Here is a 23,054-nt window from a genome sequence, read left to right as displayed (position 1 = left end):
GATAGAGACCAGCCAATGGTTTAGCAACGTCCCTGCAGATTCTCCTCCAGGTCGTCAGGGAATTGTGGAAGGTGCTCTTTCCCACAGATGGGGGCAAAGGACCCTCCCACATGACCAAGGCGGCATAGTTGGAGATCACAGAGGAGGCAGCAACCGTGGGTTCGTCTGAAGATCCTAGGTACAGTGCACAAAGGATCAGCAATGTGCTCCAATCCGCCAAGGTAAGTGGCAAGGTCATATGTTACCACAGAGTCTCTCTTGGGGTCATCAAGTGATGTATCTTTGCAAGTGGACACCGCTAGACCAGGCAGGTGAATGTGAGATCAGCCTCAGTACTGCATGGCAATTGAAGGCTTTGTTATTGCTTGGAACCAGCTGACGGGTCAGTATGTTTGATGGGGATACGTGCAGGCAAGGGGGTAAGGTGTCACTTGACACGGCACTAAATCTGCATGCAGGTGAAGCAGACCCACAATTCGAGGGAGAGGCCAATGATGGAAGTGACCTGAAAGTGCTCATCCAAGCAGAGGAAGAGGCACAGCAGATCGCAGGAGAGGAGGACAGCTGAGTGATCACATACTGCAAGGCTGGAATGGCCTGGTATTAGAGTGAGACACATCCAATCTGGAGCTGGCATATGGGCACACAGCAAGCACGAGGAAATACGATGCATTCATGTTGCACTGATCTCCACTACCCCAAGCCCAAACCATAGCCACAGCAGGAGTCTGGAGACTCCACCTCTGGGGACAGTGACACCTCTGACCCGGAGGATGCAACGTCACCTGCCTCTTCCACAATCTCCACCTGTGCAGTTACACCCACACAGGTCACAGAGGACTCGCATTTAGATTTGGGAGCACAATTTGGTGAGCACATTGCACATATGTCCCAGCAGCTGAGGGAAACAGAGATTGCTGAGGCCCCTGACACTCAGAGGACTTCTGGGGGCCAGCCCCCTGCTGAGACCCACACTGATGATGGGGCTCTGGTTGCGGCCACAAGAAGCCTGCCGGAGATGCAGCAAAAGATGGATAAACCTATGGCGGAGATGCCAGAAGTTATGCGTGGGCGATGGATGACCCCATGCAAGCCATGAGTTCTGCCACGTCTCAGGAATGTGAACACATGGCTTCCTCCATGGAAAGGTTGGCGACTGCCATGGAGAGTCAGGGCCAGCATACAACCCATATGCCCTCTGACCTGCATTCTGTTGCTCTAGCCATGGGCTGTGTTACAGCAGTGGCTAAGCGAGAGGTGGGTGAGCCACCTGGACTTTCCTACAGGGACTCCTTCTCCTTGGGGAGGCAGGGAAGTGCCATTGCGCACCCAGAGGGAGGAGGAGCCAGTTCTTCCTGCCCGGAGGCTTCCTCTTAGGGCACCCCCAGGGTGAGCGGCCTTAACTCATCTCCTCTACCACTGACTCCATTGCCTCCAGTAGGCGAGACCGAGGAGGAAGTCCCTGCACCAGTGCAAGAGACCCCCAGTAAGTTGGAGCCCTCAAGGACTCAGACTTCCAGTGGACACCCTGCTATGATCATTGCAGGCAACTGGGCAACACACTGAGCAGGCTGCCTCCATCTCAGCTGCTGATGTTGGGGTTACACCATGGCGTAGTGGCTGTAAGCGTAAACTTAAGACTTGATGAGAGCACGAAGGTGGCACAGGTGCTTTAAAAAGTTCAATTTGTCACGTAAATATTGCATGTTATATTGGTTTCACTTTATTCATGTGTGCATCATTGACATTTATTGGCACTAGCTTAGTCAGAGAGCTAAATGTACTGGCACACCTCGTGGTTGGCATGCATTGATGGTTACAGCAGAATTAGGGACATTTTCTTTATTGTGGAGAAAATGATGTGCATTTGCTCTTTATTGAATTTTCATATTAGTGCCATTTTGTACTCGCCAGTCTGTGGGACTTGGTTGAACATGCAGGCTCTGCTGGCCATCGTCAAGGAGATTGTCTGGGAATACTCTCAGTGGGGATAGTTGAACTGTTGTAGGTGCATTCAACGCCCTATAATGTTGATGTCGGTTCTCAATTCTCAGTCATGGTAGGCTGATTGTTGTATGCCCAAGTGCGAAACAGTTGTCCTTGTGTCCAGTATTCACGAGTGTTTGCAACAAAGGTCTATTCCCCTTGGCTCTTCTAGGTGGCAGAGGACATAGGTTCAAAGGTAGCTCCAAGAGGGAAACTGGCAGGGAGTTGGTAGACATCCCCAGCAGGCAATGGAGTTCCAGCAATGGGACTAAGGTCATGGAGGTACTTTATTTTTGAGCAAATCGGAAGCACATTAGGTTATCCCTGGCACTCCTTGCATGTCTCTGCATGGCCCTGGCATCCAGTAAAGGCTCATGCACATCCAAGGCCTCCCCCTCAGGTTCATTCAATTGTTGCAATGGCTCTCCATGTTGCATGTCACATTGTGCAGTGCACAGCAGACCATGACTATTCGTGAAACTCTGTGCTGCGTACTGCAAAGCCCCTCCAGACTGGTCAAGGCAGCAGGAGTACATTTTCAACAAGCCAATGGCTTGCTCAATGATGGCTCTGGTGGAGATGTGAACTGCACTGTACCGCTCTTCCACTGCACTGTGGGAAAGCCTCTCTTGTGTCATCAACCAGGTCCAGAGGGGATAACCCTTGTCACTCTGGGCTGGGGACACGAAAAGCTCTGGGCCCTATGAATTAAAATGTCATGAGAGCTACCTGAGAATCAAGCAAAGGCATGCATGATTCTTTGCCTGTGGTCGCATACCAGTTGCACGTTCAAAGAGTGAAAGTCCTTGAGATTCACAAATGCTGCTCGCTGATCCCAGGCAGTTCTAATAGCCAGTACAGTCGATGGTACTCCTTGCACTCTAAGGAAATGAGTGATTGCCCCGAAGCCCAATGCCTTTGCCGCTTGGTTGTCCTCAACCATGGAGTGACTGATGAATTCATTTGCATGAAGGGAGAGGGCATTGGTCACCTCCTTTAGGTATGTGTGTGTGGCAGCCTGTGAAATGTCACATATGTCATCCATGGAGCCCTGGAAACAACTGCTGGGGAAAGAAATTGAATCCTGCAGTCACCCTGGTTTGGCGAGGGGGGCGGGGGGCGGTCACTGGTCTGGGATTCCCGCCAAATCCAGGTGGCTGCAGGTCCTGCTGCAGGATTCAAAACATCACTGTGGTTGCTTCACAGGGCAACCTCAGCCATCTCAGGAATTGCCTTTCCTACATTTGCAGGTATTAGTTCTCGTACTGAAGATGCAGTGATGTAGTACTGCTCAATTTCTACGATGCCTTCCCTTGGTGCCTACCTCTTGGCCAGCCCCACTCTTTGGTACTGCCTGCTGCTGGTCTTGTGGCTTCCTCTGTTGTTGATGGTAACAGCCCTTCTTTGTCACATCCTCACCTTCTGATCCTGAGATTGTAAAAGCATTGGGTGCATCAGGTCCATGGTGAATCCACAAAGAGAACTGTGCGAAGAAGGCACCTCTGTGTTCATGGCTTTCACCCATACAGCTGCTGAGCAATGAGATTTTCAAATTCTCCCATGAACCACACCTTAAAGTCCTCCCACCCACCACTGCCACCCCGCAACCCCCCTGGCATCCTCCCACTTGGACCAGGACACCTGCCACCTCACAGCAAGTTTGGAGAAATGGCCAGAATCCACCTGGAACCTGTCACCCTCCACCACCTCTCTCTCACCTTTGAGATTGAATCCATTGTCCTTGACCCTCCAAACTGCACTGTGCACCTTTCCTCTGTCACCCTTGAACCTCCCACCATCACCCTTGACTGTTACAATGGTCATGCCAATCCTCCACCTTGACCCTAACCCCCTCAGCATAGACATTGCTTTTCGGATCCTAGGCCTTCCCCCATCATCCTCGACATGTCCTTGCAATTCGATGTCCTCTGTGACCTTCTATTATCCCTACCTCCAACTGGACTTGCCCTCACACCAGAACAACCTCCCACCCTGTAGCTGTGAGCATTGTCCATAAGCTTCCTCACTTTGACACCCAGTACCCGACATTGGAGACTACAGAACCTGCCCTTTATTCTGCATTTCCTGACTCCTTCACCCCACCTCCCCTCCACCCAAGATGCCAGATCCTTGCTGTTGCATGTTTTCATACCCAAACCCAATCTCCCCCGATTAAGGACCTCCTGCTCCTCTTCACAGTAAGACCCCAGACCCCTCTCCTCGAAAATCTCTGGCCCTTATCGATGCCCACATCACCCCAGAATCACAACTGCCCCTTCTGACCCTCCATCCAAGCTGCCAGTCTCCTTCTCCCCTTGCCTGGGCTGGTGATTTCCACAAAAACAACCGCTTCTCTCTGATCCAAATGGACAAACTTGACTGACGTATGCTACTTTTAAACAGCCATGAAACTGGTGCCACAAGTTTCTCATGTTCCACAGGCTTGATCTTGAGGGAAGGACTTAATTTGAAAAAGTTTTAAGATGATGAGTACTCATGGAATGTAAATGTATTGAAAATAGGAACCTGCCACCAAATGGCGTGAGGCCTGACCCACCACTATAATGCCACTGACCTAATCTTTACATATAAACCTGCCATCGGGAAACAGAGATTGCAGCTCCTGCTTAATTAAGCCCTCCCGCTCTTACAGGCCCCATTAAATTCCATCTGGTGTCTACTGAGATAAAATTGAGTGTCCCAGAGGGAGGCAAAAATGTCCAATTCTACAACAATTAAACCCAGAGGAAAATTCTGCATATCTTTATATTTAACCATTTTGAACAAAACAAAGCAAAACCTATAAAATTAAATTGCAATACTATTTCTGATGACTGCATAACAATCCAAGCTGGCAAAATAACCAGTATGAATGAAAATTCTCTCTTTCTATATTTGCTATGCCACTGTGCAAAAGATCAAAAGATTTGTATCCAGTAATTACAAAAATCCCCAGTATTAATTTTAATCAGATCTTCGAGAGGGGCAAGTTTAAGCAATATTTGTAAGTTGGTCTCAAAGAGTCAGAGTAATAACTGGATGTTAATTGCAAATAAGTTGATTCATTGCAAGAACTTGAGGTGAAATTCATGCATCCCAACTAATGGAAAGCAGCTTGCATTTCAGTAGAAGGTATGGTATGGTTATCACCTAGCATGCATAATACTTGTGTCCAGTTCAGATGCACACACTCCCCAACATTTTCACCAATATTAATATCTCAGTATATCATACACAAGGTTCACATACAATCTAAAACACATTACAGTGAATTAAAAATGTACAAGTGTTATTCTTCAACAATGTGGAGCCCTATACCTTAAATTAAATATTTCTATGAACACTTCTCTTTGCAACTTCCTCATATATATATATATGAAAAAGTCTGTACCTCTTAGCAGCAGAAGACAGCGTTTCCTTCCTGGCAACAGACAGAGCCGAGCTATGCATTGGTTTCCTGGTCATTGGACTCCCATTAGTTATGCATGACAGGGAATAAGCTTCACGCAATGCTGGCTGTCCTGAAATCAAATGAGACAAGGATGTAATTTTATGGCCTCTCTTCTCTAATAGCATGTATTTCTGATTTATTCTACACGTTACAGGTTAACCTGTGTTCTGTTAACATCAATCTTGAGCGTTAAATTTTACATGCTAAAACAAATGATCACTTTTTAAAATTTGTTCACAGGATGTGGGCATTGCTGGGTAGGCCAGAATTTATTGGCCATCCCTAATTGCCCTTGAGAAGGTGGTAGTCTGCTGCCTTCTTGAACCACTGCAGTCCATGTGGTGTAGGTACACCCATAGTGCTGTTTGGGAGGGAGTTCCAGGATTTTGACCCAGTGACAGTGAAGGAACAGCGATATAGTTCCAAATCAGGATGGTGTGCAGCTTGGAGGGAAACTTGCAGGTGGTGATGCCCCCATGCATCTGCTGCCCTTGTTCTTCTAGATGGTAGATGGTGCGGGTTTGGAAGGTGCTGTTGAAGGAGCCTTGGTGAGTTGCTGCATTGCATCTTGCAAATGGTGTACACTGCTGCCATCGTGCGTCAGTGGTGGAGGGCAATAAGGAATGGCCAATAAATGCTGGCCTACCCAACGATGCCCACATCCTGTGAACAAATTTTTAAAAGTGATCATTTGTTTTAGCATGTAAAATTTAACGCTCAAGATTGATGTTAACAGAACACAGGTTAACTTGTGGTGGATGGGGTTGTATCCAAGTGGGCTGCTTTGGCCTGGATAGTGTCCAGCTTCTTGAGTGTTATCAGAGTTACATTCATCCAGAAAAGTGGACAGTATTCCATCACACACTTGCAGGTGGACAAGCTTTGGGGAGTCAAGAAGCGAGTTACTCTCCGCAGAACTCCCAGCTTCTGACCTGCTCTTGTAGCCACAGTATTTATATGACTGGCCCAGTTCAGTTTTTGGTCAATGGTAACCCCCCAAGGTGTTGATAGTTTTGGAGTTTTAGCATTTGCTAAAACATTCATGCATTATTCAGAAATGTTAATGGCAGCATCTTTGGAGAAAACAGGTGAGTTAATATTTTATATGTAGACCCTTCCTCAAAAGTGAAGGATATTACAGATGAAAAGAGTTTAAGAAAAAGAGAGAGAGAAGTGGAAGTAAACACACATACACAATAGAAATAGGAAGAACTGCAAAGTGTTTAAGTGGAAAACAAGAAGTGATTAAATGTCAAAAATGAGACAAGAGCAGGCATAAAAAGAGAAATCAAATACATTAAAGACATTCTTGAGAGAGAATGTATGAATGATGTGGGGGAATAAGATTGTAGAATTAGAAACATGAAAAACTGTTCAAATTGAGTAATCTCTTGCAGTCTAGTACAAGAAAACCTCAGGTTTACAACAAGGGTGCCACAATGACAAAATCAAAACAGAAATGCAAAAGTACTCAGCAGGTCAGGCAGCAGGTGTAGAGAGAGATCTGATGAAAGGTCATCAAGCTGAAAAAATTCCGTTTCCCTCTCCCAGATAAAGCCTGACCTGCTGATTATTTCCAGCACTTCCTGTTTTTATTTCAGATTCCCAGCATCCAGTGTTTTGCTTTTGTTACAGCAATGATATAATTGTGCATACTTAAAGAAGGACCCGGTTTCTGTGGATTTCCCTCTGCTCAGAGCAGGTTAAAATTGAAGCCTGCAGGGAGAGAGTGGGATGCAGGTGGCTAAGTGCCCAGTAGATTTTAACTGATGTGGAGTAGGCAGGGTTAAGGTTGTTTCTACTATCATAATTTGCTGCAATATTTTATGGAGTACTGTGCTTCCTAAAACAAATCGTTGTCAACAAATAATGGCATACAGAGATATCCGTGGAAGGGTTAGATTACTTTGTAGTCTAATTGCATTGATACATTTAGCAACATGAATCATTTTTACAGTGCAACAAATATTAAATATTCTGATTTCAGAATATTATGAAACATTTTTAACCCAAAAATGAAACTATTCAAAATGCACTCAACAATCAGAAAGCCACAATGCACAACAGTTCTGTTTTTTTTTGCCCAAAGTAGCATGCTTACTTTAAAAAAAAAATCAAACATTTAATGGTTTTTTGATCCAAGCTCTTAGACACTAACAAAGTTTTAACTGGATAAGGTTTTAAGCGAAAAGGGAGAGGGGAGGGTTCAGGTGAAGGGAGCTTTAAAAAATCTAAAGAGAAACACTGAGACAACAGAACAGTGTAGTGATTTGGAAAAGATAAGCCGAGTGGGGCAGGAAGGGAGTTTTATGGTAATACTACAACAGCGAGTAAAGTCCACGTAAATAATAGCAGTAAAAATATGACATTAAAGGCTCTTTATCTGATTGAGCAAAGCATTCGAAATAAGATAGATGAAGGAGTAGTGCAAATAGAGATAAATGGTTTAGATTGAATTGCCATTTCAAAGGCATGTTTATAAGGTGACCAAGGGTATAAATAAATATTCCAGGATACAAACATTTCAAAAAGACAGACAGAATGGAAGGTGAGTAGCCTTGAGCGTAATGAATGATCTTGGTTCAGAAGATAAAGAAGTAGAATCAGTATGGGTAGAGATTGGGTATAACAAGGTTCAAAGAAGGCTGGTGGAAGTCGTTTATAGGCCCCCTGGCAGTAATTATACCATTGGACAGAGCATTAAGCAAGAAATAATTGGAGACTGTAACAAAGGTAATGTAATAGTGTGGGGACTTTAATCTTCATATAGACTGGACCAATCAAATTGATAAATGTTATCTGGAAGATGAGTCTGTAGAATGCTTTTGTGACAATTTCCTGGAACAATACATTATGGAACCAACCAGAGATAAAGCCATTTCAGATCTAGTATTACGTAGTGAGGCAGGGTTAATTAGTAATTTCAAAGTAAAAGTTCTGCTGGGAAAAAGTGACCATAATACAATTGAATTAATATTACATTTGAAAGTGACATATTCCAGTCCCAAACAAGAATCTTAAATTTAAACAAAGCCAATTGCATTGGTAATTGCATGAGGGGAAGAGATGGTTAAGGTTGGATGGGTAAAAATTAAAAGGTACGGCAATAATTAAACAGTAGGAAACATTCAAATAAACATTGCAAAATGTTCAACAGAAATATATTCCATTGAAAACAAAAACTCTGCAAGAAATATCCATCTATGGCTTACTAAGGAAGTTAAGGCTGGTTTTAGGTTAAAAAGGAGGCATATAATGTTGCAAAGAATCAAAGCCTGAGGATCTGGAGTGTTTTGGAAACCAGCAAAGGGCCCGCAAAAAAGTTAATAAAAAGGGAAAAAATAAAATGAGATAATCTAGCCAGGGATATGGAAACAAATAAGAGCTTTTACAAGTGTTTAAAAAGGAACAGAGTAGCTAAGGTGAATGTTGGTCCCTTGGAGGCAGGGACAAGAGAAGTTATCATGGGGAATGAGGAAATGGCAGAGGCATTGAACAAAGTTGAAGACACAAGTTACAGATAGAGGTCAACCAAGGGCCTAATAAGGGTGAGGAACTTAAGATAAATAATATCAGCAGAGAAAAAGTATTAGATAAAGTTAAGGGGCTAAATCCCAACAAATCCCCAGGACCTGATGGCCTACATTCCAGGCAGCTAAAAGAGATAGCTGTAGAGATAGTACTTATGGTTATCCAAAATTCCCCAGGTTCTAGAACAATCCCAACAAATTGGAGGTTAGCAGGTGTTACTCTGCTATTCAAGGAGGGAGAGAGAAAACAGAGAAGTTTACGCCAGTTGCTCTGACATCAATTGTCAGGAAAATGCTGGAATCCATGAGATGAGGAAGTCTTAAGGATGCACTTAGAAAATCACAGTATGAATAGGCAACGTCAACATGGTTGTATGAAAGAGAAATTTTTGACAACTTTATCAGAGTTTTTTGAGGACGTGACTAATAGGGTAGATAAAGCAGAAGCAGTAAATATAATACATTTGGATTTCTAAAAAGGAATTCGATTAGGTGCCACAAAAAAAATTTACTACACAGATAAGGGCTCATGGTATTGGAGGTAAATGTTAGCATAGATAGAGGATTGATTAACAGACATGAAGCAAAGAGTTGGTGATAAATGGGGCATATTCAGGCTGTGACTAGTAGAGTGCCATGAGGCTCAGTATTAGAGCCTTAGTTATTTGCAATTTATATTAATGACTTAGACAAAGAGATCAGGAGTCACATACCTAATTTGCTGACGATACAAAGCTAGGTGGGAATCTAAGCTGTGAGGACACAAAAAGGCTGCATAGAGATGTAGACAGATTAAGGGACTGGGCAACAAGGTGTAACAAAGTATAATGTGGGAAAAAGTGAGGTTATTCACCTTGGTAGTAAGAAGAGAAAAACAGAATATTTTTTTAAAAGGTGTGAAACTCATAAATATTGATGTTCAGAAGGACTTGGGTGTACTCTTGCAAGGAACACAAAATTAGCATGCAGATATATGCAACTTGACTTTACTTCAGGGGAATTGGAATACATGAATAAGGAAGTCTTGCTACAATTGTACAGAGCTTTGGTGAGACCATACCTGAAGTACTGTGCACAGTTTTGGTCTCCATAATTAAAGAAGGACGTACTTGCATTGGAAACTGAAGGCCCACTAGATTGCTTCCTGGGATGAGAGGGTTGTCCTATGATGAGAGGATGAATAAATTGGGCCTACACTCTCTGGAATTTAGAAGAATGAGAGGTGATCTCATTGAAACATACAAGATTCTGAAAGGGCTTGATATAGTAGACAGAGGTTTTTTTTTGCTGACTGGGGAATCAAGAACACAGGTGCACCGCCTCAGGATAAGGGGTTGAGATGAGAAATTTCTTCACTCAAACAATTTTGAATCTTTGAAATTCCCTACGCCACGAGGTTGTGGGTTCTCCATCGTTGTTTATACTTAAGGCTGAGATAGACTTTTGGTCTCCCAGGAAATCAAGGGATATGACGAGCAGGCAAGAAAGTGGAGTTAAGGCTGAAGATCAGCCTTAATCGTATTGAGTGGCGGAGCAGGCTCAAGGGGCCATTTGGTCCACTCCTGCTCATTTTTTATTGTAAAGTTCTGTTCTAATTCAATTTCTAAAGTTTTTAATAATTTGTGTAGCATATTAGGAAGCACAGGGTATTGATGTATTAATATGATTCACTAAGGAGGATTTGATTCAATTTCTCACATACAAAATTTCCCATCTCAACTGTGTTGGAGTGGAGTTTTAGAGTGCAAGTGAGGTGCAAAAGAAATCAGAGAAATTTAAATGAAAGCCAGCAGAGACTCTCATTAAAAACAAAAAGGTTTGTACATACAGAACCTAAAGGATTTTTTGATGAAAAGGGAATTTAAAAGGGAAATTGCTTCTCTGGATAATTACAAGTGAGTAAGCTTGACAGAAAATTTTGAGAGTCTTGAATCAAAATGGTTAGAACCTCAAAATTCTTTGAGAAGGTAACAGATATGGTAGATGGAGGTGGTGCAGTGGCTGTAATGTACATGGACTTTGAGGAAAATCTTGGAAGTAAAATCACGTGTGATATTACTTAGAAAGATGAAGGGTATGGAACTGTTTGGGGGGGGCGGGGCGGTGTGTGTGTATGAGTGTGTGTGTGTGTGTGTGTGTGTGTGGGGCACAGTAGGGTGGTGATAGAAAGCTAGATTTTAAAATAGCTTAGAAGGGAGAAACCAGATTAAGACCTAAGGACAGGTTTTCAGAATGGTTAAAAATGGGATCAGTTCTGCTCACTGTGTATATCAGTGATTTGCATATATGCCTAGAGAAAGTTGACAGATGATACCAAAGTAAGAAGTATAGTAAATTTTGTAGAAGACCAAAGGAACCTAAAAAGGGATATCAATAAGATGGGAACTGAGCTAACAAGTAGCAAATGGAATTCAATGTCAATAAACGTGAGATGATGTTTGGTTAAAAAAACAGCAATTATACTAGCACAGTCCCATGTTCTAATTATAGATAATCCAAGTTCTGTAACAGAAATATACGCGGTTCTAATGCTGAGGTGCCGAAGTGTAGTAGGGACATAAATAACAAACAGCCAGCAGTCCCAACCACCTTCTCACCGAGCTGACCAGGTGGCAAGATTTCAGCTCATGCGCTGACATGCTGAACATTCTGCCATTGCAGTGCAGGTTCGGTACTGTAAAATTAGCCTTAAGCGATAAAATGCTAAAAGTTTAAAAAAAAAATCTATGCTTGCGCTGTTAACCCTTTACCTCTTTTTTTTCCCAAATTTTTTTTTGATATCTTTAACTTGGCTTATTCCTACCTAATTTTCCTACATTACAGGTGATGACATTTTAAAAACAAAACCATCATTGGTTGTAAAGCACTTTGGGTCATCCTAAGCTCATATTGAAGTCCTGAAAGGTGCTATATCAATGTAAGTCTTTCCTTCTTAATGCAACTATCCTATCCTTCCTAACCATACATTATTCCCAGCAAAGAAAAAATACGTTTTAAATTTTCTACTTATGAAGAACAAGAACAAAGTACAGCACAGGAACAGGCCCTTCGGCCCTCCAAGCCTGCGCCAATCATATTGCCTGTCAAACTAAAACATTTTGCACTTCCGGGGTCCGTATCCCTCTATTCCCATCCTATTCATCTATTTATCAAGCTGCCTCTTAAACACCACTATCGTACCTCCTTTCACCACCTCCTCTGGCAACGAATTCCAGACACTCACTACCCTCTGCGTAAAAACTTGCCCCGCACATCTCCTCTAAAGTTTTCTCCTCTCACCTTAAATCTATGTCTCCTAGTAATTGACTCTTCCACCCTGGGAAAAAGCTTCTGACTATCTACTCTGTCCATGCCACTCATAATTTTGTAAACTTCTATCAAGTCGCCCATCAATCTGTGGCGACCAGAATTGCACGCAATATTCCAAGTGTGGCCTGTCCAAGGTTCTATACAGCTGCAGCATGACTTCCCAGCTTTTATACTCAATACTCAATACCCCTGCCGATGAAGGCAAGCATGCCCTATGCCTTCCTATCTTATCCACCTGCGTTGCCACTTTCAGTGACCTGTGGACCTGTACACCCAGATCCCTCTGCCCGTCGATGCACTTAAGGGTTCTGCCATTTACTGTATAATTCCTACCTCCCAAAATGCAATACCTCGCATTTGTCTGGATTAAACTCCATCTGCCATTTCTCCGCCCAAGTCTCCAACCGATCTATATCCCGTTGTATCCTTTGACAATCTTCTTCACTATCTGCAACTCCTCCAATCTTAGTGTCGTCTGCAAACTTACTAATTAGCCCAGTTACATTTTCCTCCAAATCATTTACGCATACTACAAACAGCAAAGGTCCTAGCACCGATCCCTGCGGAACACCACTAGTCACAGCTCTCCATTTAGAAAAGCACCCTTCCACTGCTACCCTCTGTCTTCTATGACCAAGCCAATTCTGTATCCATCTTGCCAGCTCACCTCTGATCCCGTGCGACTTTACCTTCTGTACCAGTTTGCCATGAGGGATCTTGTCAAAGGCCTTACTGAAATCCATGTAGATAACATCCACTGCCCTTCCATCGTCAATCATCTTTGTCACTTCCTTGAAAAACTCGATCAAGTTAGTGAGACATGACCTCCCCTTCACAAATCCATGCTGCCTCTCACTAATACGCCCATTTGCTTCCAAATGGTAGTAAATCCTGTCACGAAGAATCTTCTCCAATAATTTCCCTACAGCTGACGTAAGGCTCACCGGCCTGTAATTTCCTGGATTATCCCTGCTACCCTTCTTAAACAATGGAACAACATTGGCCATTCTCCAGTCCTCTGGGACTTCACGTGTAGCCAGTGAGGATACAAAGATTTCTGTCAAGGCCCCAGCAATCTCCTCCCTTGCCTCCCTCAGTACTCTGGGGTAGATCCCATCTGGCCCTGGGGACTTATCCACCTTAATATTCTTCAAGACGCCTAACACCTCCTCTTTTTTGATCTCAACATGATCCAGGCTATCTACACACTCTTCCCTAGACAAATCGACCACTAAGTCCTTCTCTTTGGTGAATACTGATGAGAAGTACTCATTTAGTATCTCTCCCATTTCTTCTGGCTCCACACACAGATTCCCACCTCTGTCTCTAAGTGGGCCTACCCTTTCCCTGGCTACCCTCTTGCTTTTTACATATGTATAAAAGGCTTTGGGATTTTCCTTAATCTTGGTTGCCAATGACTTTTCATAACCCCTTTTAGCCCTTCTGACTCCTTGATTAAGTTTCTTCCTACTTTCTTTATATTCTCCACGGGCTTCATCTGTTCCCAGCCTTCTAGCCCTTACGAATGCTTCCCTTTTCTTTTTGACTAATCTCACAATATCCTTCCTTATCCAAGGTTCCTGAAACTTGCCATACTTATCCTTCATCCTAGCAGGAACATGCCTGTCCTGAATTCTTATCAACTGACCTTTGAAAGCCCCCACATGTCAGTTGTTGATTTGCCCTCAAACATCCGCCTCCAGTCTAGATTCCTCAGTTCCTGCCTAATATTGTTATAATTAGCCTTTCCCCAATTAAGCACCTTAACCCGAGGACTTCTGTTATCCTTATCCACCAGTACCCTGAAACTTACTGAATTATGGTCACTTTTCCCGAAATGCTCCCCTACTGAAACTTCGACCACCTGGCCGGGTTCATTCCCGAATACCAGGTCCAGTATTGCCCCTTCCCTAGTTGGACTATCTTACATATTGTCTCAGGAAGCCCTCCTGGATGCACCTTACAAATTCTGCACCATCCAAACCCCTAGCACTAAGTGATTCCCAGTCAATATAGGGAAAGTTAAAATCACTCACCACAACAACCCTATTGCTTTTACATCTTTCCAAAATCTGCCTACATAGCTGGTCCTTAATCTCCCGCCAAAAATTGGGAGGCCTGTAGTAGACCCCCAACATTATGACTGCACCCTTCCTATTCCGGAGCTCTACCCATATTGCCTCGCTGCATGAACCCACCGAGGTGTCCTCCTGTCGTACAGCTGTGATATTCTCCTTAACCAGCAGTGCTACTCCCCCACCTCTTCTACAACCCTCTCTATCCTGCCTGAAACATCTAAATCCTGGAACGTTTATCTGCCAATCCTGTCCATCCTTCAATCAAGTCTCTGTAATAGCAATAACATCATAGTCCCAAGTACTAATCCAAGCTCTAAGCTCATCTGCCTTGCCTGTTATACTTCTCACATTGAAACAAATGCATTTCAGACCCCCAGTCCCACTGTGTTCAGTAATTTCTCCCTGCCTGCTCTTCCTCTTAGTCCTACTGGCCATATTCACTAGTTCCCAGTCATTTATTTCACCTGCTGACCTATTGCTCTGGTTCCCACCCCCCTGCCATACTAGTTTAAACATTTATCATTGCTGTTTCTATTGCTTTTCATTTTGGAGATGCAAGTATAACTTTTAAAAATACTCTTCATATGTCTTTAAATTTCAGACTTCCAGCCAACCGGAAGCCCATACCCTGAGCTAGTTATGCCAATTTGTTTTTCTAAGTTTACATTTGAAGGTGCTTGTTGCAAGCAAGTGTTCTCCATTTGAAAATTAAGCAAAATCTTCCCTCCTCTCTTTAAGGTACTGATTCACACTGAGGTACATTCTTTTGAAAAAAAAAAGCAGCCTTTTGCTACATTCCTCAAATGGTTATTTTTCAGATGTGACTGTTGGCAGGTTTTCTTACTGTGTGCAGACCACAAATGAGATCCAGCCTGTCCTCAACGTACAGACATATACTGCTTCAATTGATAGTAGTTAAGAGCAAAAATCTTGAACCTTTTTTCTTTCCTAGGTGCAGGGGTACCAAGGCCAATTATGGCACAGTTGAGATCAGCTAACACAATACACGGTCAGTTACTTGGTAGAACAGAACTAGTCACTGCTGAAAAGAGAGATGTTGCCGCAGCTTTTTGTCTTGCACTCATCAGGAAAACCACAAGAATGCCAAATTTTAAACAATCACAACAATGTATACTATAGGAAACATAGGTGCTGATTAGTTGGTAAGTCAAATCTCATTGGCCAAGGCACTGCCATGGAGAAGGCATGGGAAACAATAGGCTCCCCCAGCTCCTGGGTAATTCAAAGAACATTCTGCCTACCACACAATTGAGCAACATCATGTAGAATTTCAGTACCACTGCTATGTCAGGTACTTAGGCCATTATGTCCAACTGATTGGCTGATAAAGGTCAAACAGCATATTCCTTCTGTAATAGGCAGAGTACTGACTGTAATCAACCAGCTCATACTTGCAGGCTCAGGGAGAGAAATCATGGATCCTGGTGCTTCTCTTTCCAGGCCCCTTATTCCTCCCCCCACCCATGCGCTTTAAAACTACTCCTCACTCATGCATGATATCTTTCCCCTTTCAAGACTCACCAATCAATTGACCAAACAATCACAGAAAGGTCCTAGCAAAATGATAACGGCCATTTATGGCATTTGGTTATAATTGTCGCCCGATATATATTCAGCATAGGTCATTAATATTAAGAGCAGCAACGATATAGTGCAGTATTACTTTGTGTGTGCCCTATAGGTGATCCCACCATGACTAACAAGTCAGAAAGTACAAATTTAACTTTAACAGCATCGTGAAATATTGTTAATTTGACAGGAAAATATCCTATTAGTTATTTATAATGCTGTGCAGATGATAATACTGATTTCAGTGACCACCTCAGCCCTCGTTATCATGTTCTGCACATTGCACAATATGAACACAGTGACGGTAAATTCATATTTGGAGGAAAGATTCAATACTTGCAACCCAGATAACCCACACAAGGGCCTGAATTTTACCTGTGGCACAGGATGTAAAATTCAGCCCAAGAACTTTTCCATTCTGTTGAAGTTGAAGACGACTTTCTTTTGCCTGGGTGCGTAATATTATTCAATATAATTATTTCATACAATGAGTGTAATTAGATTCTATTTCACCATAATCTCACAGGATAGAAAGATCAAATTACTATTGAGCAACAGAGTGGAATGATTGAACAACACAGGTCGTCACTGTCAGTGAGATGTTATGGAGCGCTCGGCTGTCTCTGTGCCGCTTCTCACTACAATATATTTTCAATATCTACTATGCAACACAACTTTATCACGGTATTTCAGTACCTCAAAAAAACTCATAAAAAGCACCAAGACAAATGAGATAATAGGCAAGTAGACAAAAGGACAAGGTTGAAGTCAATGGAAAATACTCTTGAGAATCAAGTCCGGTGTAAAGCAGTGTAAACAGTGTATAACTCCTGTCCTGGCAATTTCACCCTACAAACTTTCATTAGCAATATAACAAACAAAACTCCAGCCTCTGTTCGCAAGATAATTATGGATGATAAAGGCCATCTAGCCCAGCTCATTTCATCCATTCAGAATGACATATGAACATATATATTATGAGTAGGCCATTCGGCCCATCGAGCCTTCTCCACCATATAACATTACCTACATAATACCAGTGCAACACAAAAACTACTTAAATTGGCTGTAAAGCAATTTGGGACATTGTGAAAGATGCTGTATAAATGTAGGTTTTGTCTTTCTTTCTTTACACCTGCATGCAATAGCCAGAGTGACTGTAGCAATGGTGAAATTGCAGGCCCAATGTTGAGGTCTCTATGGATAATTAATCACAGAGCAATCAACTGGTGTCAGGAAAGTGGCTACAAAGAAATCACTACCTTTACAAAAAATTCAACTCTGTAGCTAATGGAACCTTACCATTCTGGCTTCTCTGGCGCCAACCGACTTACGGAAATTGTGCTGTACAATGTGAATTTACAGCCTATGCATAGGTTCCATATGTTGCATTAGATTTGTACTAAATAAATGTGCAAATAGTATTTGAAAAAATACTAATTGTTGTTTGAGGTATGAAACAGGCAAATTAAGTGGAAAAATGTAAATAATGAATAAGAAACTCCAACAGTAAACAAGACAGTGTGACAGCAAAAGCCCGAGAGAAGTTATTTCTGGAAGCATTTAAGTCATAGGATTGGATTTATATAAAGGCCCTTTATGGTAAAATACCTTTATGCAGTTTCTCTGGGATTTCAGTGGATTTTTTTTGCCAAAATTACAATGGATGATCGGGACTCTTCGCCCCTAGGGAAACTTTAGTCCCATAGGTTGGTGCAGGGTTGGGAGAATCTAGAACGGAGTAGACATTTGTAAAACCTTTCTTTAATCGATCTCTTTGTGACAAATAGCGATTTCAGTCCCAAACTTTGCAAGAATAATAACACAGGCAACAGAGAGTCAACACACTGTTTTGCATCACTCCTGGTTTTTAGTTTCTTGTATTTATTTTGATGAGGTCCAAGATTCTCAAGCCTCTGGTACATCAACACAGCATGTCATCAGAATAGTGCCTATTTTAAAATTCAGACTTCTATTTATCTGATAGTTTAAATTCAAAACAGAATTTTGAGAAGTATACAGTATTTAATTTTGTGATGTAAACCTGAGAAATGACACCCCAGCCCTCCTAACAATGCCCTTTACCCCATATCCACCACCCCCCTACCCATCCCCAACAATATGCTTGTTCCTAACCTCACCACTTCCTCCACTTAAAAACTAATCAGAATAAAACTTTTTGGACATGAAACTTTAACTCTGTTTTTCTCCACACATGTTGCCAGCCCTGCTGAGTTTTCCAGAATTTTCTGTTTTTATATATAGAAGAATTACTTGATGCTTCTTACTGCTTCCAGCAAACATGCCCAATGCAGAAAATAAAAATTTAAAGATCTAATATGAAATATCTGAAAATAAGGTATCAAATTACATGCTGCCAAAGTTTGTAAAGTTAACATCAGTTAGATGAAAAAACATGGATTAATCGAAAACGTTTGTCCTAAAAATGTTTATTTTTTCATACAAACCAACAAGTCACACCATGTCAATATTGCAAGTCACCAGGGAAGTGTCAGACAAACTAGCTCTTAGCTCTATTTTTTTCAAAAGACAGCAGCTACATGCAAAGATAAAAGTAAAATTAACTTCGGTAACTGATGACCAGGACACAAGCCAAGTTGTCAAAATTCAAAGTAAAAACATAAGTGAATTCTGGATTCCATCAACATCCTGATAATTGTGAGAGCTATGACTGCAATGTCTAAATTATAATCTTTATTTTAAAATGTAATGAGAAATAGTGACATCAAATGTATAGGCTGAAATAAGGTTAAGCAAAGGGTTCAAAAAAAAAGTTGCAACTCTGGTTCAACTGGTTCAAATAGACCCCTTAGATGAAGCGGATGTTGGAGTAATGGGACAAAGGAAACCAGGTAGTTAAACTATTTAACTGTTAACAGAAGTTTGGAAATTACTGCAAAATACTGAAGTACAATCTTCTTTTCTCTGGACTTATACAGAATTATTAAAATGTGAAATAGATAGCAGCTTTCAAAAGAGAGTTTATGGTTTAACTCAGAGTGATAGAATGGCTTTGTAAAGGACAACTTATGCCAAATAAACCTAGTTGAATTTTTTGAATGGTAACTGTTGTTTGCTATCCCAGAGCACCATCCTTCCTAGTATAACAATCACATCATTTCCCTATTTAATTGATTTGCCAGTACATTAACACCCTGCTTGTTCAGATGTTGGCCATTGTTATTAAACAGCTCCCCTCTGTCCCAAATTTGATGCCAATGCCTAACAAAATGGAATCACCATTCCTGACCCCACAGTTGCTGGACACAACATAAGAAATTCCAATAAATTATGAAATCAACAATTCTTAAAGCTTTATTAAATATTTCAAAATTTATAGGAGTGGATATGATTTTGAAGTCAGAACATGTGTGCCAATCTTAGGACAATTTTTTTCACTAATTGATCCCGTCAATTAGGTGTTAATAAAGCCAAAGATTCAAATGATAAAACTAAAAATACAACAACCATAAAACACCAACAGTTTTTACAGTATGTCCAAATGTTACCTACATTTAGTTAGAATTATGCACAGAAAAAATTTATTTAAAGAAGACATTTCAGATAGGAGAAAGCTAAAAGGTCTGTCCGCAAGAAAGACCCAAACCTCCCTGTCGCTTGCCATTTTAACACTCCACCCCGCTCTCTTGCCCACATGTCTGTCCTTGGCTTGCTGCATTGTTCCAGTGAAGCCCAACGCAAACTGGAGGAACAGCACCTCATCTTCCGACTAGGCACTTTACAGCCTTCTGGGCTGAATATTGAATTCAACAACTTTAGATCTTAAACTCCCCCTCCCCCCACCTCCACCCCGTTTCCTCCCCCTCCCTTTTGTTTTTTTTTTGTTTTCAATAATTTATATAGATTTTTCTTTTCCCACCTATTTCCATTATTTTTAAATCTACAACTAATACCTTGTCAATCTTTCCACCCCACCCCCACTAGAGCTGTACCTTGAGTGTCCTGCCATCCATTCTTAATTAGCACTTTTCTTAGATAATATTACCACCTTCAACACCTCTTTGATCCTTTTGTCTGTGACATCTTTTGATTATCTGCTCCTATCACTGCTTGCTTGTCCCTACAACCACCCCACCCTCAACTTCTCTCCCCCCGCCCCCCACCTTAAACCAGCTTATATTTCACCCCTCTCCTAACTATACTTCAGTTCTGTTGAAGGGTCGTGTGGACCCGAAACGTCGACTCTTTTCTTCTCCACCAATGCTGCCAGATCTGCTGAGTTTTTCCAGGTAATTCTGTTTTTGACTCAAATATAATGCCATTGTAAATTATTCTCTCAAGAAGCAAATCTTAAAGGTAGGATGCAATTCATAAAGGTAAAAGAAATATCCCACAAATTCGAGCACTGAGCCAAAAATACAGCTTTTGTCTTAGTCATTTTTCTTTCCTGCTTTCTTCATTCCATTCTACCAGCCCAGAAAAAATAATTATTTCCTTTGTTGATCACTTTCACTTCAAGTCAACTAAGATCATTCTCTTTTCTGCATAGTCTGCTTTCCCCCCCCTTGTTGCTTTATCACATTCTTTTTGTTTACACTGTTGTGAGAGAGAGGAGAGAGCAAGAGAGAGTGAGAGTGAGAGAAAGTGGAGCAGGAGTTACAAAAAAGGGGAGGGGGCAGGAGGAAGATAGGGAGATGGGAAGAAAAAAGAGAGGAAGGAAGGGAGAGAGATAGAGACAGGAAGAGGAATGACGAGAGAGGAAAGAGAGAGAAGAGAGCATAGGGAGAGGGAGAGACAGGAAGGAGAGAGAAATGAACGAAAGAAATGAGCCAAATGAAAAGGAGATCGGGGGCAAGTGAGAAAATGGGGAGAGTAGGAAAGAAAGAAAGGAAAGAAAGGAAAGAAGGAATGAAAGAAAGAAGGAAAGAAAGACGATACGGGACAAATTAGGTAGGCCTTGCTAGATTGTGCTAAAGATTGGAACAAATCAAAGCAATGCATCACATGGTTGATATGATTGCTACTAGAAATATTGTGGCATTCTTTTCTGGTGTATTTTTATTCTGGATTTGGAGCAGATCAAAGATTTCTCCATAATGGAGGGCTAGGTGCCATGTTAGAATTTAGAATAATCAGCTAGAAATAGGTAAAAGATTAGGCTGTAAATTTTGTTTTCTTGGAAAATTGTTTCAAGAAATGATCATTCTTAGGTGATGGCAGCTTAACTAGCCTGGAAAAGGTTATGGTCAGACAAGGCTTCAACAATCATGGCAAAGCAGGCTTGTCCAACCTACGGCCTGCCCTCCACAGGGCCCCTGGAATGATTGTTATGAAACAGTAAGACATCTCAGTGCATTTGAAGATTGAGCCTATCAGCACCAAACATGGGAGAGAAACAGGCTGTGATTGGAGGAGCAGCATACACTAGCAACGGAGAGTATCTGAAGATAGAGAGCGCGAATTTGGAGCACATGTGCACCATGCATTCCCATGGCTGCCAGTGCTCTGGACTGGCTGCGGCTGCTTTCCCCCAGCTGCTGGTGCTCTGGCCCAGCTGCTTTCCCCCCAGTACGCTCCACGTGCCACCGGTTCTCCCCCCACATTCCCTGGCTCTCCCCTTGGCGGGCACTGCTAGGCTTCAGCCCTTGCTCCAGCTCTCATTGCACCTAACCCCATGCAAAGCTGATTTCGTGAGCGATGGCTGGCTGGCTGGCAGGCAGGCAGGCCGAGGGCCGGTGGGCAGGAGGGTGAGGGGGTGGGGAAGGGGTGGTGGGGGTCAGGGGGAGGGTGGGTGAGGGGGTGAATGTGAGGATGGATGGGGAGTGTGGTGAGTGAGTGTGTGCACACGTGGTGAGTGTCCGCGTGTGAGGGGGGGTGTGCCCGAGAGAGAGGGTGAGTGTGTACATGAGAGAGGGAGAGTGCGCACAAGAAAAAGCGTAAGTGTGCACGAGAGAGGGTGAGTGCATGCAAGAGGGTGAATGCATGCAAGGTATGTGACAGAGAGGGTGAGCACCTGTGCGTGTGCATGTGCGTCAGGGAGAGAGAGGGGAGGAGGGGTGATAGGGAGGGGAGAATGTGTGCCTGGCTCACTCCCAGTCACAGGGTTGTCATTCACTCTCAACCCCACGCCCCAACAGGCACTCTCACAGTGGGTGAGGGTGTGAGTGAGTGAGCACCCTGGGTCTAGGACTTAGCTGGATGCACATGCTCTCACCCATTCACACTTGAATGCATGTCTTTATTTCTCATTTTTTAATTGTCAATTTATTGTTGAGATTATTTTTTGGTCAGCAAGTTGTTTCCAAGGAATTGCCAGCTTTATTTTTGCAATTCACGTTTCATGTTGTACCAAACCTCATCTTTCTGAAATTTGCTCATCCTCCACCCCCCCCCCCCCCCCCCCACCCCCCCCACCCCCTGGTGAGGAAATGTTGGACAAGCCTGTGGTAGAGCAACTGGTAGTTACTTAACATCCACACTACAAAGCTGTGTTAAGCTTTTCATTTAATCGGCCTAATTAAGATGCTTGCTGAAATACATAAGCTCATTGGTATATGAGAGTAAAAAAGAACTTACTGTATTGAAAAAAATGTATGGTTCATTAGTTTGAAAAGGAATTGGAACAGACAGATTGAATAGCCCTTGTATACAGAGATAAAAACAAAAAGCTAAAAGCTACTGCGGATGCTGGAAATCCAAAACAAAAACAGAATTACCTGGAAAAACTCAGCAGGTCCGGCAGCATCGGTGGAGAAGAAATCAGTGTTCTGCCGAAGGGTCATGAAGACTCGAAACGTTAACTGATTTCTTCTCCACCAATGCTGCCAGACCTGCTGAGGTTTTCCAGGTAATTCTGTTTTTGTTTTAGCCATTGTATACAGTTCATTAACAGGCCTTGTGACCAGTTTTGGTCATATGGTGATAAGAGAGATAAGAGTTAATGAAACTTCTGCAAGTTAGCTTTGAAAGCCAGAGGTGGAATGTTTCTTGGGAGGATGAAACTGGTCAGGGAGAACTGCCTTGGGTGAGATAAAAAAAACAATATTTGTAAGGCATAAACAGAAGGTATGTGCTTCAACAAACTAATAATATTAAAAGGTGGGGTTTTCAACCCCTGGTTTAGACAAA

General features: G+C 42.5%; 1 protein-coding gene across 5 annotated transcripts in view; it reads right to left on the bottom strand.

Annotated features, from left to right (window-relative positions):
• eml4 (EMAP like 4) overlaps nt 1-23,054 on the bottom strand; it is a 367,604-nt gene that overhangs the window by 141,905 nt on the left and 202,645 nt on the right. For all 5 annotated transcript variants that reach the window (XR_013578703.1, XM_078557148.1, XM_078557147.1 and 2 more), the window contains exon 3: nt 5,378-5,507. Coding sequence is in view for 4 of the 5 variants with exons in the window: in XM_078557148.1 (XP_078413274.1) it covers nt 5,378-5,507 (130 nt within the window). In the remaining variant the exon portion in view is untranslated. The remainder of the gene's footprint in view (nt 1-5,377; nt 5,508-23,054) is intronic.

Source organism: Cetorhinus maximus, chromosome 14 (assembly GCF_964194155.1).
Source record: "Cetorhinus maximus chromosome 14, sCetMax3.hap1.1, whole genome shotgun sequence".
In the NCBI taxonomy this organism is placed as follows: domain Eukaryota; kingdom Metazoa; phylum Chordata; class Chondrichthyes; order Lamniformes; family Cetorhinidae; genus Cetorhinus; species Cetorhinus maximus.
This window is presented reverse-complemented; position numbering and strand designations above follow the sequence as displayed.